The 18108-nt window shown below is 41.2% G+C and overlaps 1 protein-coding gene across 1 annotated transcript; it reads right to left on the bottom strand.

Moving 5' to 3' along the window:
- Positions 1 to 13559: 13559 nt before the first annotated feature.
- LOC108079320 (RING finger protein 37-like) lies at positions 13560 to 15003 on the bottom strand. Its single transcript, XM_017173613.3, has one exon. The coding sequence runs from the start codon at positions 14937 to 14939 to the stop codon at positions 13590 to 13592; it is 1350 nt and encodes a 449-aa protein (XP_017029102.1). The 5' UTR covers positions 14940 to 15003; the 3' UTR covers positions 13560 to 13589.
- Between the last annotated feature and the right edge of the window lie 3105 nt (positions 15004 to 18108).

Below are 18108 nucleotides of genomic sequence, written 5' to 3'. Positions count from 1 at the left end.
TTAGAAAATTGTCGTGCCTTGGCTTTATGCATCTCGAAGCTTATATTATCTTTGGTTGGGACACCTGACCCGCACTCAGACCTCCTCCCTCCCCTGCTCCTCTGCCCTGGTAATGCCAATGACAATTTATACAAATGCCAAGCAAACAGTCGTGCGTCAGTCCACAGACACAAAAACACACACACACCCTGGGACAGCGACTGCTCCTCCTCCTGGCTAGTGTGTGTGTGTGCGTGTGTTTACCTGGACACTATGGGGCGCCTCTCTCTGTGTGTGGCTCGCAGAGCTGTGCAAACAATCATAAATAAAGCAAGCAATCAAACATACTGTTGTACACTGATTACCCTAATTTGTATGCCACAATTTGACACATGACAATTGACACTTGGTTACAATGGGCGGGGCGGCCGGCAGGAGGCAGACTAGCCACATCAGCAGGCACAGCACATATTTGGCAATCATTTATTTTAGAGCCAATTGAATTTTAAGTAGTCAAACATGCATATGACATAAGTGGGCACACAAAGCACGCACACACACAGGCAGGATGCATGGTGTCCTGGCGATAAAAATGCTTCACTGGCTGCCACCCACCCCGCCCCCCTAAAAACATGGCCATAAATATGACAAGTTGAATTCATTGAATGGTTTCATTTCATTGTGGGTTTCGAGGCAAAGCTAATTGGCCAAACTATTTTGGCTTTAACAGCCACTAAATACGGCATATTCCGGCAGGACTCCCAGGAGGTGGGCTAGGGATACACCCTTTCCCTTACCAAGTGTCGTGCGAGTGTCATCGCAGATTAAAACTCGAAATTGATGGGGCCATGTTTGCAGTTTTATTATCATGGCCCCGGGACACGAAGGTGGTGAGTAGGCAGGAGTCGGAGAAGGACTCCGATTTCGAGTCTATCTCTCTTAATTCGATTTTTTGAGTTGAGGGGTTTCGAGGACAGGTAGCCCTTCCTCCATCCGTCCATCAGTTGTTTCCAAGGCAAAGTTATTGTTGTCGCCTGGCTTTGACATGGCTGGAATGCTGGGTGTGCCTGCTTCCTGTGCCAGCTCCTGCGCCAGCAGTTGCTCTTCCTGCCAAAAATAAACCCCCAACCCCTCCCCCCACAGCTAACCATCGCGAAGTAGGAATTTTTCACCCAATTTTTTTACCCCTGCAGCAGCAACAGCAGCTTCTGTTGAAGCGAGAGAGAGCCCATGAATAATTCCACTTCAATTCCACTTTGTACATTTCATTTTTGCAGGCAGTGTGCATCAGCGACAGACAGGAGGACGGTGGACAACCTGGGCAATTGGCTTTGATAGGGCTTGGCTCTGGGTCCGAGATTCGTACAAAACATTTTCCAGCTTGCTTTATCCTCTTATTAATTAATAACAATTCATAGGCCACACCCATTTGCCGGGCTTGACAGCAAAGCCCTTCGTCCAGGACTAGATAGGAGTGAGTGAGAGTGAGAGAGAGAGTGTGTGTGCCCTGTGTTGTGGTTCGTTTATGCCATCGCTCTGCACTTAAATAAACTTTTGTGTCAAAATTTTATCAATTATTCAGTTAAAATGCACTGCAAATCCTGTTAAAAATCTCCTGCTACAGCCTGGGCACAAAAAATAAAGAGAGAGAGAGCGAGGAGGAGGAGGAAACCATGTCACTGGCCACATATGGCCATTTGTCAATTGAATGATGGGGAATATATGAATTTATGGCATTAAAATCTTTTGGTTTTTCGGCCGTTTGCACCAAAATGAAAGGGAAAATGGAACGAAAAGGCGCAAAACCGGAAAACAAAGAGCGTTCTCTCCCATTCCCCACATCTGTGTGTTGGTTGGTGTGAAAGCGGACAAAAGCTGACTAGGTTCAGGCTCGGCAAAAGCGGATTATTTGTAAAAACAAAACAAAGAATACAAAAAAAAAAAAAAAATAACAACAAAAAATCAGACGGAAATGACTACAAAACACACTGCAAATAGCCAGCGATATGGCCTGGCCAAATGGCATTATTGTCGCATTCAAGTCAACTGAAAACCCAGCCGATTGCCAATGCCACAGGATGTGAGGAGGCGGGGGCGGCAACGAAGCTGGCGAAAAGGTGAAGTGAGCCGACAGCATTAGCCACATTGTGTCAGCAGTCAACTGCCGGTGGCTCGTCATGAGTGCGTAACGAGCAGAGTGCCTGGCTCCGGCTTAGGGAGTGGACTTAGGGCTTGGAAAATATTCAGAAATTCAGGATCTTTATCCGGAAGTATTGGTTACAAATAAAATATAAATTACTAACTTGAAAGGTTTATCAAAGTAAGTTTATTCTACAAATCCGAAATAAGAGCCTTTTCGTTAAATAAAACTCATAAAATAATAAAAATAGAAAACATAATAAATAAATAAAAAGAATAAAACAAACTAAGGTCTCTGCACATGAGAATACTGTAAAGACCCTGATCTTGTCTCATAATAATTTTAATTATTATAATATTTTTTTAAATAATTCAAATTATTAATAATAATTTAAATTATAATTATTAATAATTATTAGAAATATTAAAAATAATTTAAATTATTATATTATGTATAATATTATTTTTAATTATTATAAATATAAATAGTAACTTATATTAATAAAATACTATTTATAATTATTTTAATTATTAATAATTATTTAAATGATAATTATATTATTTATAATGATTATAGATATAAATAATAATTGAAAATAAAATATTATTATTAAATATTATTTACCTATAATTATTTTAATTATTACTAATAAATAAAAATATGAAATGTAAACCAATACAAGGCTGCATCTTCTAGTAGGTGCTAAGCCTGAGGTTTAAATCCGGCCTAACCAGATGCATATCCCCTGGTGGGTTTATGTATCATTGTTTCCATTTATCCCCCTCCACCACTTGTGTGTGCCACCCCATGGGAGTGCCTGAGCAAGCACTTGTCTAAGCGATTTTTGATTACACTTCCGTCGGAAATTATCATATATCCTTCTGCTTGAATAATTTTCATGGAAATGCGCGCAAGACAGAGTCAAAGGACGAGAACGAAAGCGAGGTGGAGTTGAGGAACATAACACCAAGCCTACTCTGGTATTTTCAGATTTCCGCTAAAACCGGAGAAGCTTCTCTTCAAAACAGGATCATGGCAGTATTATTTTCAAGGACTCCACTTCAATTGTCTGCGGACATCCTGGTATCCTGGCAGGGGTGTCCATTAATCGAGAACCCGAAAAGCGAAACCCGACGCTAATTAAAGCCATTTGTTGTAGCCGTTTCATTCAATTAATTATTTCAACTATCAACGCTGTCAATCTTTTTATCAAGAAATCTGCCAGACAGCCAAGAGGAGCAGCCAGTCTGGGACTAGGAAAGTTATCACCCACCACCCACTTGCTCCTCGAGAGTTTCGGAATTTTCTGCGCGCTGCATCTTATTTGTTTTTGGCCAGGCTGGGCGAGAAACAATGCCTTCTCTAACGCTCCGTATCCTAGTTACTCTTCTGCTTGTCCATCAGCACGTCAGCAGCTTTTCTGTTTTGCAAATTGCCTTTTGTTGTTTATAGCCAAGAGAGAGTCCTGGCCGCCATTCAAGTGACTAGACAATCGCAGTTCGATTTGACAAGTTCCGCCTTAAAGCACGCTTTTAGCTTTTTGCTTTTTTTCCTCTTTGCTTTTTTGCAGCAATCCCCAAGTGACGGCTGACCAAATCTGTGGCTGGGAGCCTGGCTTCCTGGCTTTGCAGAAAGATAGCATCGTGTGCTTCCTCAATGGGATGCCAGTGACCTTTTTATGCAAATATTAACCAAAGGCAAAAGGCAACACAGGACACGGAGGGGGAGTAGAGGGAGTGATGGTGGTGAGCCAGCACATAAGCGTTGACTCACCTGTCCTCCCCACCTTCAGGTCTTATCCGGTAACCCAATCTCTATCTCTCTGGGCGTCAATGGAGAATGAGAATTTCTGCCAAATCATGGCAAGGATTTAGGTTAAAGCAATGTTAAAGTCATAGCTATAATAAGTAAGTTGATTCACTTAATTAATATCTATATTAAACGATATATTGACCGCACCTTGGGTTAAAAAAACCAGAGATTCCTGGCATAATTACGCGAAACTGCCTTGATGCAACGACTCGGACAAACGCCTGCCGGTAGGAGTCACTGACTGACGACGATGCCATTGCAATCTAGATTCGAGATAGGAATCGTAAAACCGGAAATAAAACAGGAAAATTAAAAACGTACAAAAGGTGCAAAAAGCCGAGGAGGAGGGCTCCCCCCGTGTGCGCAAACAGAGGGCGAAATGGCACACCGAGAATAGACACAGTCCAACAGGCAGACACTCACCCGCCGATATGATGGCCGGGAATTCGCACAGCCAGATGAGTCTAAGAGCCACATTCAGGACGAGGACTAGGCCCAGGACCAGGTAGTTAGGCAAACACACACACACAAAAGCAACAGAAAAACAGAAATAAAAAAATAGGAAAAAATGAAAATAAAATGCAACTCCGAGGGCAATATGTAAAATGAAAATTGCAAAGCCATGGACTCTGCTTTTCCGGCCCAGCCAGGACTCATTAAAGACCTGTTAACTGTTAGAACCATTGACTATAACGCTTTTGGTTGACACTTCAAGTGAAAGCCCACCTTAAATCAAGACATCAAGGAGCATTAAGCTAAAACTCGGCATTATTAAAACAGGTTGAAATAAGGGGATATGTGTAAAGCACGCAATGATGCCATAAACAGGCAAAGCACTCACGAGTGAGTGTGGGAGTGGGAGTAGTAACAGGAGCGCAAGCACAAGGACGAAACGTGAAAAGAGCTATGGGGAAAAATGGCACAACAGCAACAGAAACAGACAGAAGGCGAAAACAATTACTTAAAGCAATTCTTCCGAACCATTTGTACGAAATCCACAAATTAAGGCACTTGCTGGCGAGTCCTTTTTGGGGTGGCAGGCAGGCAGCAGCAGAGTGTTCTGACAGCTGTCGAATGTCGAGACTGGGGAGACACCTTCACCAGTGCCACTGCCACTGCCACCGCCTTTGTGCTTCGCTGGTCGTCTATCCAACATCCGACTGTTAGCTAAAAGCCGTTAAATCGCGGTGCAGGAGCCACAAAGCCAACGCCGAAAGTAAAATCAAAGTCAATAACGTAGAAAGCAGAGCCAAAGAAATGATGAAAATCGAGTGGGTGGGTGGGTGGTGGAACGAAACAGAACAGAAGAATAAAAGAAAGCAAAAAGAGAACAGCAATCAAATGCAATAAAAGTCAGTGGAAATAGAGGCATGGCCGGACAGGGACCGCTAAAGCAAATTTTTCGTAAAGAATCGTTTGCTTTATTAGCTCTTCGAGGTTGGGAAAAGGGGGGATGAGAGAGAACAAATGGGAAAGGATAAATAACAAAGAGAGACAGAAGAGAGAGATCAAAAGTACAGCTTTGCTAGAAAAAGAGAGAGCCAACTGGACTGCACACTTGTTTCGATCGCCTTTGAAAACTGGGATAAAAGAGGATAAAAGAAAAAACCAGTGGCAAAATTAAAAATATTAAATAATAAATATGAAAAGAATGAAAGCGAAAGAGCTTAGAAGCACAGGAAGCGGCAACCAACTGACAGCTGGACTGCCCACTTGTTCCGATCGCCTGTAAGCTCGACAGCCAAGCTGTCCACTTGCTCTTAACCCTAAAGGTTACTACCAAAAATTAGGATAAATATACCTCTTTCTTAGGTTTTTCTTTTCCATTTGCTTAGTTTAAAATACTATAATATTTAAAAATACAAAAAACCAGCTTATCACAGTCTCACAACCAGTCTTCCCTGATATCCTTTAGCAATGAACTCTCATTGAGCGCATCAATTTCCAATGGGTTGTATGCCTCCCTGGTATTTTTCCCTTTCTCCTCCCCAGTGCAGTCCTATAAACCGTTAATTCAGCCCACGTTTCCGCTCAATTACCTGTCACTGTCACTGGAAATGCAAAAGTTACGCGTCACAGCATCAACCAGACGGTAGAACATTTCCTCCTATGCCCGCCTAAGACTCGGCACAGTGAAAGTTTTTTACAATTGATGTATTGTTCAAAAAAAAAAAAAAGAAGATAAATCATATAGAAACTTAAAAAACCTTAAAGCCATCCTGAGACAGCTACCGGAAATCGGAAATCACAAATGGCCCTGCACATCCTTGCAAGCCTTTGCTCCCTCATTTATTTATGACAATTTATGCGGCCGCCAGAAGAGCAAAAACATCGCGAAAAGACAAGAAGAAAGGCGGCTAGAATCTTTATTCATTGATTATTTAACGACTTCTTAAGTGGTTTCTCGTAAGTACACAAAAAACTCACCGCTTATGTGCGATTAAGCCAAAGTAGAAGCAACTTGAACTCGTATGGAGATGGAGACGGAGATGGAGATGTGTGTGTGTGTGTGTCTAGGCCAAAAGCAAGTTTCGCAGTTCACAAAGGCAGTCAAAGTCAAAGTGAATTGATGAAGCTCCATGGCAAACTTTTCCCCAGCACAGTGGTACTTCGTTAAAAACGTACACTGGCTGTAAGACCAGTTCAAAGGGTAGCCTTTACTCAGGGCCAATCGTTACGCATTTTCATGCAAAGTTGCCGCACGAAGGGCCGGCCAAGACCTCGGTAAAAGAAAAGAAATCGGTGAAAAGGTCAAAGCAACTAAGACGGGATAAACCGCTGGCCGGTCTCTGGTCTGCTTAACTTGCTCCAAATAGCATGCGGCCAAAGTTTTGCCCTCTAAGAGGATGACGGCGAGGATGAAGTTGCTCGAGCTACTTGCATTCGCAGGAGCGTGACACCAGGGCCAAGCGCCAGTAAAGCATTAACAGAAAAAAATTAAAACAAGAGAGGAGGCTAACCGAAATTTGGGTACTCTTCTAGTTTGCCATGAGGAAACTTTATATAATTATCATCGTTTTTTTTTTGATAAGGAAAGCTTATTGAAAAATATCAAAACTCTGTCAAAAATGCTTTAATTTTAATTTGGAAAACTGTTTTTATTTAATTGTTTAAAGGTTAATAAATCTGCATACTTTATTTAGCTATAATATTAATTCAAATTTTTATAAAATATTTTTTGAGAAAAGTAAAACCTAAAAACCCATAACTCGCCCACAAAGTAATTCATTTCAATTCGGAGAACTGATCTGTGTTAAATTTAATATAGCTAAAAAATCTGCATACTTAATTTAAACTTATTAAAAATGAATTTTTTTGCAACATTTTTGCAAATTTTAAAATGTTGAAAAAATGTTGACATTTTTTTTTTTTTTATCATTTTAGGGCAAATATCAAAATTTTTAAAATCTATAACTCGGCCAAAACAGCATCAAATTCAATTTGGAAAACAATTCCGTGCTAGTTTTTAATATTTTAATAGATCTGCATACTGAATTTAATTTTTAAAAATTTTAAATTTTCTACGAATTTTGTATAATTTTAAGGATGTAACTCATCAAAATTTCGAAAAAATGTCTTAAAAAAAATATTTCTCCCAACATGGCTAAAACGATTCGCCTGATGATGCTGATCACGAATATATATGGTTTATAGGTTTGAAAATGACTCCTTCACTACCTTACAAGCTTCTGACTGAAATTAGAATACCCTGCAAGGGTTTCATAAATTAGAGAATTATTTTAGATGGGGCTTTAACTCTCACACGCTTTAAGAAACTAAAGAAACTAATTGCAATAAAATTACTCATCCGCAATGTGGGCGAGAGATTTATTTTAAGGCAATTGCAGTGTGTTTTTGGTTTTGTTTTTCTTTTACTTGTAGAAAAAATCACAACTTTTTTATTTGAAGAAATTCTGCCAGATAAATATAAATACAACCACAGGATGGAGTATTCTCATGGGGTTTAGTTTTAGTGCCGGTTTTGACTGAAATTATATCCTCAAATTTAAATATTTAAAAATCAGCAACCACTGAAATGAACTGAATGTTAACTGTTTTAATTAAAAACTTAAAGTGGCTACGAAATAAATTTAATTTAAGTAATGAAAAATACTTAAAACTATTCGCCTTAATATTTTCTCCGCAAAAAATTATATATATTCAGATTAAAATTAAATAAGTTCACCCCCCAAGAGCGGAAATAAACAGTAAAATCTGCGAAAATATACAAATTAAATTAGGTGCCACCACATCCCCAAGCACACACCCATTTCCTCTCCTCCCCCGCCTCGCCTCGTCCTTGCCCCGAAAGCCGCCTCCTGCGAGATTGCTAATTGAGCGCATTAAGCGAAGACTACACAGAACGAGACTCCTCCGAGTCCTGGAAGAGTCCTGGCTGCTGTAGCTGATGGAAATGGCGATGCTCCGATGCTCTGATGCTCCTCCTAAAGCAGTGTTTGTGTTTGTGTTGCCCAACAGCGGAGGCGGAGGAGAGAGCATGGAAATAGAAGAACTTCCGGCGGGGGAGGCGGAGGGAGGGTGGGAAAAAAAAATCAACTCTAACGAAAATCCCCAACGTAATGCAATATTCATTTTTCTGGTCACGTACGTAAAGTAAATCAATTAAGTTGTCATAAATTGTACCACTGCAGACGACGACGATGGCGGCGACACCACCCCATTTCCCAATGTCTCAGTGAGGCGCTATTTCCGCTTTTCCGCTTTCCCCCCATTTTGAGATCTACTCCAGTTTTTGTCGCGTTCTTATTTGATTTGCGTTTCTGTTTGTGCTGCAAATTGAGCGGCATTTGCTTTTTTACGCTTTTACGTTTTGCCACGACTCCACGCAAAGTGTCTCATTTAATCCTGACATTTTATGCCCACAAATACACCATACACACACTTTTACACACACACACACCATAGCCAGGCAGAAACCATGAAATTTCTCATGAATTTCTAGAGAATTTCTAGTGAATTTCTAGTGAATTTCTAGTGAATTTCTAGTGCATTTCTAGTGAATTTCTGTTGAATTTCTAGTGAATTTCTGTTCAATTTTTAGTGAATTTCTGTTGAATTTCTAGTGAATTTCTTTTGAATTTTCAGTGAATTTCTAGTGAATTTCTAGTGAATTTCTAGTGAATTTCTAGTGAATTTCTAGTGAATTTCTAGTGAATTTCTAGTGAATTTCCGATGAATTTCTAGTGAATGTCTAGTGAATTTCTTTTGAATATCTGTTGATTTTTTAGTGAATTTTTCATGAATTTCTAGTGAATTTCTTTTGCATTTCTTTAAAATGTATCTTGAATTTCCTTTTGTTATTAAACCAATTTTATTTCTGTGTTATTCATGAGGTCCCTTATGAATTTTCTCTAAGATCTCTTTTCCGTGGCTAAATTGTTTAGACGAGGTCACTTAAGCAGCTTCTAAGCAAAGCAAATGTTGATTTACCACCAAAAAGCTCTCTTCGTTCTTTTAATGTTTAAAAGAAAACTTGGATTTTTTTTTTGGGAGGGAAAAAATAAGTACCCAAGAAGAGCGACCATTAATGCTTGTATTTTTTGCCCAGTTTAATATGAAGGTATAAATTTGAAAGGACGCCTCCTTTCTCCCCTGACCATTTGCAAGACGAACAATTTACGATGACACATTGTCATCGTATTTTTCGTAGAGAGAGCTGAGGCATTCCTACTAACCAATTCGCTGTTGTCTGAACCGCAACCCCGAACCCCTCAGCCGGCAGTCTTAGCCTCGGTCTCAGCGTTCAGTTTTAGCTTCAGCCTTCCGGCTCCATCTCAGCCAGTTCCTTGCTTGGCCGCAGACTTGCCGCACTTTAGTTAAGCTCAAAATGATTGCGTATAATTTGGCAGCATTTAGTTGGGCGTCACTGCCACCCAGGGCCATCCTCCAGCTACCCAGCAGACAAAAAAGCGGACTAGAGATAATAAGTACAATGCGACTGGTGCTACAAATATAAGTGTAAGCTAACAAAAAAAATCGGACAAAGAATCTGACTCTCCGCATTCGCAAAAATGAACGAATAGCGGATGAATAGCGATTCCAAGAAAAAAAGAAAGAAAGGACGGTTCAAATAAAATATAAAATTTAAAAGATATAAAAACTATAAAAAATATAACAAATAAAAAAATATATAAAAAATAAAAAAAAAATAAATGAAAATATATAAAAATATTACATATGAAAAATATTAAAAATATAAAACCATGACAGGGTATTTTATAATCGTTCATGAGTCTGAATTCTTGAGTCTGAATAAGTTTATTATCGCTCATGAGTCTGAATCGGATATTTGGTTCGCCTGACATCCGCAAAACTATCGTTTTCAATATCCTAAGCGAACTTTTTGTCTGTTGGGTTACCTTCTTGAGACACCAACAAAGGCCGGAGTGTGGGTGTGTGTGGGGTAGAGGTTAAGTCCTTGTGCCAGAGCGTTTAGTCAATGCCTTGGCTCCTGGCAAGCCACTTGCGGCCGCAACGGGATTTCTCCTTCATTTCAACAAGGATTATTTACTTTGCCCAAAAGATTCAATAACAATTTTGAAATGAGCGTAATTTCGTAGAGCTGTCCTAGAGTCCCCTCTCCTTGCCAGAGCATAAGCCCTGAAATAATGTGGCATAAAGCGTAAAAAGGGGATCTCTCTTCTAGACCCTGGACAGTTGGCCGTGGAAAGTGGGCTTTGAATGTAATTCAAGCGCAGGCCAGTCACTGGGTGAGTCATACACACTCACACACACACACACACACACTTATCAATTAAAAGCTTTGCACAGAAGCCACACCAAACCGAACCGATAAAACCGCCATCCCTCTCCCCAGTTAATGGCGTTTTATCAAGTCGTTTTCGGGGGTTTTTGTGTGCAATTTTAATTAAAGTTGATTAAAACAGAGAGAGAGAGAGAGAGTTGATGGCAGAGTTTACATGCATTATGACCTGCTGTCAGGAAAAAACCAAACGAAATCAGACACCCAGGAAAACTGGTTGGTTACCTGGCTGCTTGCGAGGCCAGGTGATAGATAGATAGTCCAGTCCGTCACTCAATCACTGTCTCTGGTTCCACCAAATTAAGGAAATTAAACTTCATGATTTTAAAACAACATTCCATATGGGTTTGGGTTGTGCCAGCTATCATGTAATTGTTGGAGAATATTAAGGAAATTAGGTTTTACGCTCATGGTGTTTGCTTTTTCTATATTTTTTTTTTATTTCTAGGTTCTGGGCAGGCAATCACGTTTTCGATTCATTCCTTTTCTCCTGCTGTGTATGCATGTGCAAATCTAATAATTCTTGGCCAACTGTCACTCCATTAGCGGCAAATCCAGCGCAAAATGTGCTGCTCTGCTTTTGGCCTACAACTTCCTTGAAAAACGGTCAGATTTTCAGATTTTCGGGACCATTATGTGTAAGCCAGGAATCCGGGGAAGCCGGGTTGCGCCAATTGGCTTTTAAAGGCTACATAAGTTTTGCCAGCAAGTACATCGATCTTCCGCCCAGCCGGTGTCTGTGTCCCAGTCTCTCTCTCTGAGCTCCCTTTCCTGGGTGTAAATATTGCCCCCGCCTGTGTGTGTGTGTCCGTATTTCGAGGTTTGGCGATTTATTTTGCACAAGTTTTAATTTCCGGCAAATTTCCTAGTACAATTTCCCTTCTCAGAGCTGCCATTGCGCTTTTTGCCAGCAAACTTTGCTACGTTGTCCCAACCCCACACTAGGTCCTTGTATAAATTACCCTAAGATGGTTCTATTTGTGGGTGGGTGTGGAAGAGATATACCAGTGGGAGGAGGAGTGGGGTTGTATGCGTGGCACTTCAGGTCAAAGTACTCATATATATTGTGCATTTCCAGCATTTGTGCATTGCCATTTTATGTAAATTAGAGACAAACTCAATTCGTTTTGCCACACTTCTACTGCCAAACCCAAATCGAAGGGAACGCGAGTGCCAAAGAAGACAAGCTTCCTGCCAAATTCAAGCCTTGCCAAAAACAGTAACTGATGTCCAAGAGCTAAGTGCACCTGTACACCACACCTGCCAAAAGGTTATAAGAGAATTGCCTTATGGATTTTTTATGTTTGGTTTTTTACAAAAATAATATAAAAAATTTCATAAAATTATAGGTAAATATTAAAATTAAATTTAGTATGCAGTTTTATAGACCTTCTAAGAACTAACTCAGAACAGCTTTCCGAATTAAAATTAATGCATTTTTAGCTTAGTTAAGAATTTTACAAATTTGGTTTTTTCCTAAAAATGATCAAAAGAATTTTTTTTTAAATTTTATAGTCGGCAAGCCAAGAAAATATCTGCCACTGAAAAATAAGTTATAAACCCTGTTAAGCCATCATTCAATTCAATTATTCCATCTTTTTTGACACTATTCAGAACATACTGTCATAATTGATGGAGTCCTGACCAGAAGGAGTGCCCCATCATAGACGTACGATTTTTCCTTCCAATTTTCCAATCGCGCATTTCTGGCCAGAACACGACTTTCTACTTTCTGTAACCGGTTTTATTGAACCACTACCACTCCACACTATCTACACACCACCTCTACACCACCTCCACACCACCTCGGCGGTTTCTAGCTGCAGACTTTTTGTCCCTGGACAGGACTCCCGTTGAAATGAAAATGCCAATGCTGGCAACTTGATCTCTCTGCCCTGGCCGAGAACCGTTTGATTTCGTACCAAAAACGAACCCAACGATTGCTGCAATGCTAAACTAAACGTTGCCCAAAAATGTATCAAAAGAAAAAGCGCCGGGCAAGAAAAACAATTGGCATTCAATTGACGGCAATCATCGGCAGGCGGCCGTGATTTCCACTCGATGGTGGGCAGGGCAGGACAGCAGGGGATCAGCGAAATAAAATCCTATTAGGGGACTCGCTTTTTGGTCCTCTTCTCCTTTTTTGTTTCTCCTTTTTGGCTAATCGTTGGCCCAACCTCGGTTTTGGCAAAGGGCAGACCGCACCACCGGTGAGTGCAATTTTTTAAAGGCTTGAAATTGAATTCAATTTACATGGTCAAATATATGATTGGGTTAATAGTGGGAAATAAGCTTGTGAATGAGATTTAAATACACTTGAAAAAAAGAAGATATATTGTAAGAAAATAATCTAAGAAGTGTCTTTAATATAAGCAGTTTTTAACTTGCAACAGGCTACCCGAGAAATACCTCCTTAAATGAGTCTCCTTTTGAAAAGAGAAACTCAAAGAAACAACCTCGAATGCTTGTACATTGCAGGCAAAGTAGTAAAGGTTCTATATTGAAAGTATAATTGGTATTGATAAAAAAAGATAAAAAGCTTATTTTTTTGAAAAAAGAAACAATGTCTAATGCTAGTGCATTGCAGGCAAAGTAGAAATTCTTGATCCTTTGAATGATTGGTATAAATATATATATAAAAAAAAATGGAAAAAAAATTGTACTGTGTTGCTGATAGTCTCAAGGACATTTATAATAAACATTTTAACAAAAAAAAAATTTTTACCTAATTTTTTGTTGGCCTATCTTCCCAAAACCGCCTTCATGCAGTCCAAGGTTATAGTCATATAAAACTCGATCCGAGCAAAAGTAAAATTTTTTCTAAAACAAACATTCACATACTGAATCCAAAAATAATTTTTAATTAATTGTGCACTAGATGGTTAAGGATCCAACATTTTGGTAACGCTTCACGTCGGCAGCAAGAAAGGAGAACTTGCAGGCGCACACCTGGCAACGGAAAAGTGCAGCCAGACAATCCCTGCAAACCACGTGGCGACAGGTGCGAATCTCGTAGTGAAACTGGGCGCTACGACAGTTAATGCACTTGGCCGGTAAACCCAATTTGGTGCTAGAGGTGGCCTGCTGGTTGGCCAGGTCGATGGAGGAGCATGATGATGAGGAGGCCGAAGTAAATGCGCTGCTGAATGTCAAGGTATCGCCTTGGTGGCTGAGCTTTGCTTTCTTGGCCGCCGGCGATGAGGATGGTGATCCAGAAGCCAATGAGGAGTTGGACCTTTTCTTAGCCTGCTGCTGCTTGTTCAGACTGTCAGCTGCCTTCCTGAAGTGGCGACGTATCCAGGAAGCTTCCAGGTAACGTGGCACCATCTTAAAGTGCTCCGAATGCTTAATGAGGAACTCTTCGATGCGCGTCTTTAGGTCCAAGTTATTTTTGGCCTTACGCTCGGCATTGAACACGAGGCCAGTGAAAGGATCCGATGCCTGGCGGCCCCACTTGGCCTCCTCCGCGGCAAACCTGTCGTTGGTGGACCGGTCTACCACTTTGCCGGAGGGCAAAACAGTGGGGTGCATCATTAGCTCCAAGGTGATGGAGTCCAGGAATTTATCTGGAATGGTTAATGAGGACTGCTCCTTTAGCTGGGGAATGGTTGTTGGATCAAAATTTCTCGGTGGGACATCGTCCTGGCCGTAGAAACCGCGGATATCGCTCCAAATGGTTTTCACCTGCTCTCTGTCGGCCTTGTCCAGTGAGCGGGCGGGCAGACCCCACATCTCCACCTTACGCAGCACCGGCGGACAGCCTTCGGTGGCCAGGATGACCACCTTGATGCTGTTGGTGCTGGCCAGAATCTTGCGAGCTGACTTCAAGAAGAACAACTTCTCGCTGTGAGGTTGCTCCGTGATGGAGGAGCTGTAGTCGTTTCGGTAGCAGAAAATGACCGAGTCCACGTTATGGCGCAGATCCTTTACGAAGGCTATACGCTCCCAGTTGCCATTGTGGCGACCATAGAGCTCGAAAGCCGTGCAGCGCATGGCCCCGATGGAGGGCCAAAGCTTGATGATCTTCATGTCGACGGCCTTGGGAAAGTCGAAGACGATCTCAACGGGCAGTTTGCAGATGGTGGAGCCCTTAAAACCCCGCTCTAGCTGCCTTGCATCTTCGGCGACAAGATTGCCTGCCGTAAAGCCATCCTCGCAGGCGTCTTTACTCACCACGGTGGGCTTGAACTTGGAGTTCAGAAAGTTAATGAGGCTGCTCATCATAAGGGAATGTCTCGCTCAGAATATATGGGTTCAGTTTTTCTGATATGTCCCTGCTGTCAGTCAAGGTGTAGACTGACTTAAAACTCTTGGGTATGCTGATTCTTATATTTTTTTATATATATAAATGTTTAAAAGAATGCTTAGAAAGGTGATGAATTCTACTGAAGAGGATTATAAAGCTGTCAGCTTTCCCCTACATGCTTGTACATGGCAGACAAAGCGGAGGAGAGAAAGCTAGAAAGATATCAAAAGATTGCTTAAGAAAGCACTTCAGACTCCGAAGGAAGTTATAAATTTATATTTGGTGAAGGTATTCTAAAAGAAAAAGAAACAAATTCTAAAATCTCGCAGCTTTCCGCTCACATTCCCTAAATGCTTGTACATGGCAGGCTTGTACATGGCAGACAAAGCCATAAAAGATATCAAAACACTGCTTTAAAAAGCATTTCCGAACCCGGAAATGGTTTATAATTGGTGAAAAGTCTTCCAGAGAAATAAAAAACAAGCTGCTGGCCCATTATCATACTGCACTTGAAGAGTGAGGAGCCGGAGGTCAAAGCTGGAGAGGAACAGGAAGATGCAAGCAGAAAGACGAAAGAGAAACGCGGCCCACTGAACTGAAGTCAACCAAGCCAAATGGCAAAGTTTCGACTTCCGTCTCGTACAATTAAACTTATTTAAGTTGCTCTTTTATTTCCCTTTACTGTACTTTTTTCTTTTATTTTTTTTTTGCCTGCTGCCAGCACATGCTGCTGCTGCTGGCCCTACAACTTGTTATTTAGTAGACTTCCGGCTGGGCCTGTCCGAATGGCAAGTATATCTTATTATCAGTAGTTGCCACGCAGTGTAGCAAAACATTGCAAAAAGCCTCCTCCTCCGACCTCAGCCGATAACTTTGGCCATAATTCATCAGTCGGGCGCGCTGTAAAGTCCTTTCAACTGCTGCTACTCCTCCTCGACTGGCAGTTGCCAAATATGGTTTTTGTGCTTGCCTCCGCAACTATATATATACCAAATATTTTTTTGGAAAGGGGGATCCTGTTCCTGGTCTTTATAAGTTTATATTTCTGTCTTTCCCGTGTCTAAATATGATACATGCCCCAGCCACAAGTTGGTAGTTGCTGCCACTGCACCCTGCATCCAGATATTCGTCTGTTCTAGCCTGGCCCTGGCCCTGGCCTGGCCTTTCCCTGGCCTGTGCTGTTCGCTCAGCTTGTTTCAATTTTTCTAGCAAAGTTGATGCCCGGGAAACAGATTGTTTGCTGCAAACACAGGCGCATGAAAAAGTGCCCGCGCAGCAGAAATTTCCTTAGCTTAGTTTGAACTTCTTTGCCAGCGAAGGAGGAGCAACCCAGCCCAACCCAAACCCCCTTCCGGTGGTGCATCCTGCCTGCCTGCCTGGCTTCGTGATCTGGCGGCGGCGCCTACTGGGCATGACTCTTATCTTGCTGATGGTGTAAATTTCTTAAAGTTCTCGACTTACCCATTGTTGCTGCTCCTCTTGGTGGTGTTACTCCTCCACCTCCTCTTGCTCCACTTTGTTATGTCTGCTGCAGTCGATGCCTCTGCCGCCGCCTTCGATGTTTTGGTTGTTGGCGTTTAACATTGTGGCAGCATTTTCGAGCATTATCCTGGCCGGACAGGCTGGCTTCCGTTGCTTCTCTTTCAGTCTGGCCTGGCATAAATAATATTGCCGCTAAATTAGTTCATAAATCATTGGGGAAAAAACGCTTTCCAAGGCGTTGACTTCAACCGGGAAGCAGGAAGCTTCCGTTCATCGATACTCACCATGTCCGAAGGCTTCACTGTACCCCAGTCCTGGCACAAGGTCGGGTAATTATCAGCTCGATTAAACATTTAGTGCAGCGGCGGCGGCGGCGGCGGCCTCCACTCGAATTCAATTAAAACATTTGCAAACAAGGAATGGACACATTGGAAAACTGCTGCGAAAAACACTTTGTAAATGAGACCCCGGCCGGGGTTATTTGCCGATTTACATAGCGAAATTTTTGTTTAAACACGCACACGCAGGATCAATCAGAACCGGGGGACCAAAGTCCAGTCTTTGCCAAACGCATTCTCCCTTTCCTCCAGCTCCCTTTTATCCTCTTTTTCTCCCGCTTCCCGCTGTTTTCCGTTTCGCACTTTTCGCTTTTCTGCTGCCTCCTCCGCTGCTTCTGCTTTCACCCACAACATTGCTGACACCGACACACACACACAAACACTTGCTCGTATGCACATACATATGTATATTTATATGTATTGGCACGCTTTTGACTGCATTTTTCTTGCTGTTTTTTTATTGTATTTGCATTTTTCCGTATATACACACTCACACACGTAACGGACTGTTTGTAGTTGTAAAAAATATTCCGCATTCAAACGGAGCGAAAACACGCACAAACACAAACATTTGCTTACTTTCCTTTTGCCGATATTTAATTGCACCGCAACTTCATTGGTTTCCACTGCGCATAACAGCCCTGTTTTTCGCCCCTTCCCACACACACACACAACCATTCCAATAGCTGGAAGAAGGGATTTTAACGAACCGAACTAAACGAACCGCTGTAAACTAAAACAACGAAACTCTGTTAACTAAAATGCTGGAAGATCGTTTTTGGCTTTTGGTCCATTTAAACCTTAACAGAGTCTGAAATACACCCAACTAAAATCGATTTTAGCTTTTAAAAATTGTTTTCTTTTATAAAATCGGCAAAATTTGGAATATTAAGAAAAAATTGTTGGCTGAATTGATTTGTTTCCACATCAAAGTAAAGGAAATCCTTTAACTTCAAAGATTTCAACTGTAATAGCGATTGAACACCTTGAACCTCTATTAACTAACATTCCGTAAGATAGTTTTTGGCTTTTAAAAAACTGATTTATTTATAAAAGCGGCAAAAACTGCAGTAATGAAAAATTCTTAGCTAAATGATTATTTTCGCATCAAAGTAAAGTGAAACGATTTTTGTACTTTCAAGAAACAAGCAAAAAAGTTTCAAAAGGAAGGGGGGGAGGGCTGGAATTAAAAAAGCGATGAGACAAATTTTTTTTCGAAGGATATAAAAGGAATTTTTAATATTTTAATATGCAGGAAGAGCAAAGGAAGAAAGCTCTAGGAGAGCCCAGCACACACACACATACTTAAACATCTTAAACGCTAAGT

The sequence above is a fragment of the Drosophila kikkawai genome, chromosome X (assembly GCF_030179895.1).
Source record: "Drosophila kikkawai strain 14028-0561.14 chromosome X, DkikHiC1v2, whole genome shotgun sequence".
Classification (NCBI taxonomy): Eukaryota; Metazoa; Arthropoda; class Insecta; order Diptera; family Drosophilidae; genus Drosophila; species Drosophila kikkawai.
Note: the sequence above shows the minus strand (reverse complement) of the source record. Positions and strands in the feature narration are given on the sequence as shown.

What these genes read in the sequence shown, in the direction of transcription:
- LOC108079320 (XM_017173613.3), bottom strand. Translation starts at nt 14,939, where the DNA reads ATGATGAGCAGCCTCATTAACTTTCTGAACTCCAAGTTCAAGCCCACC.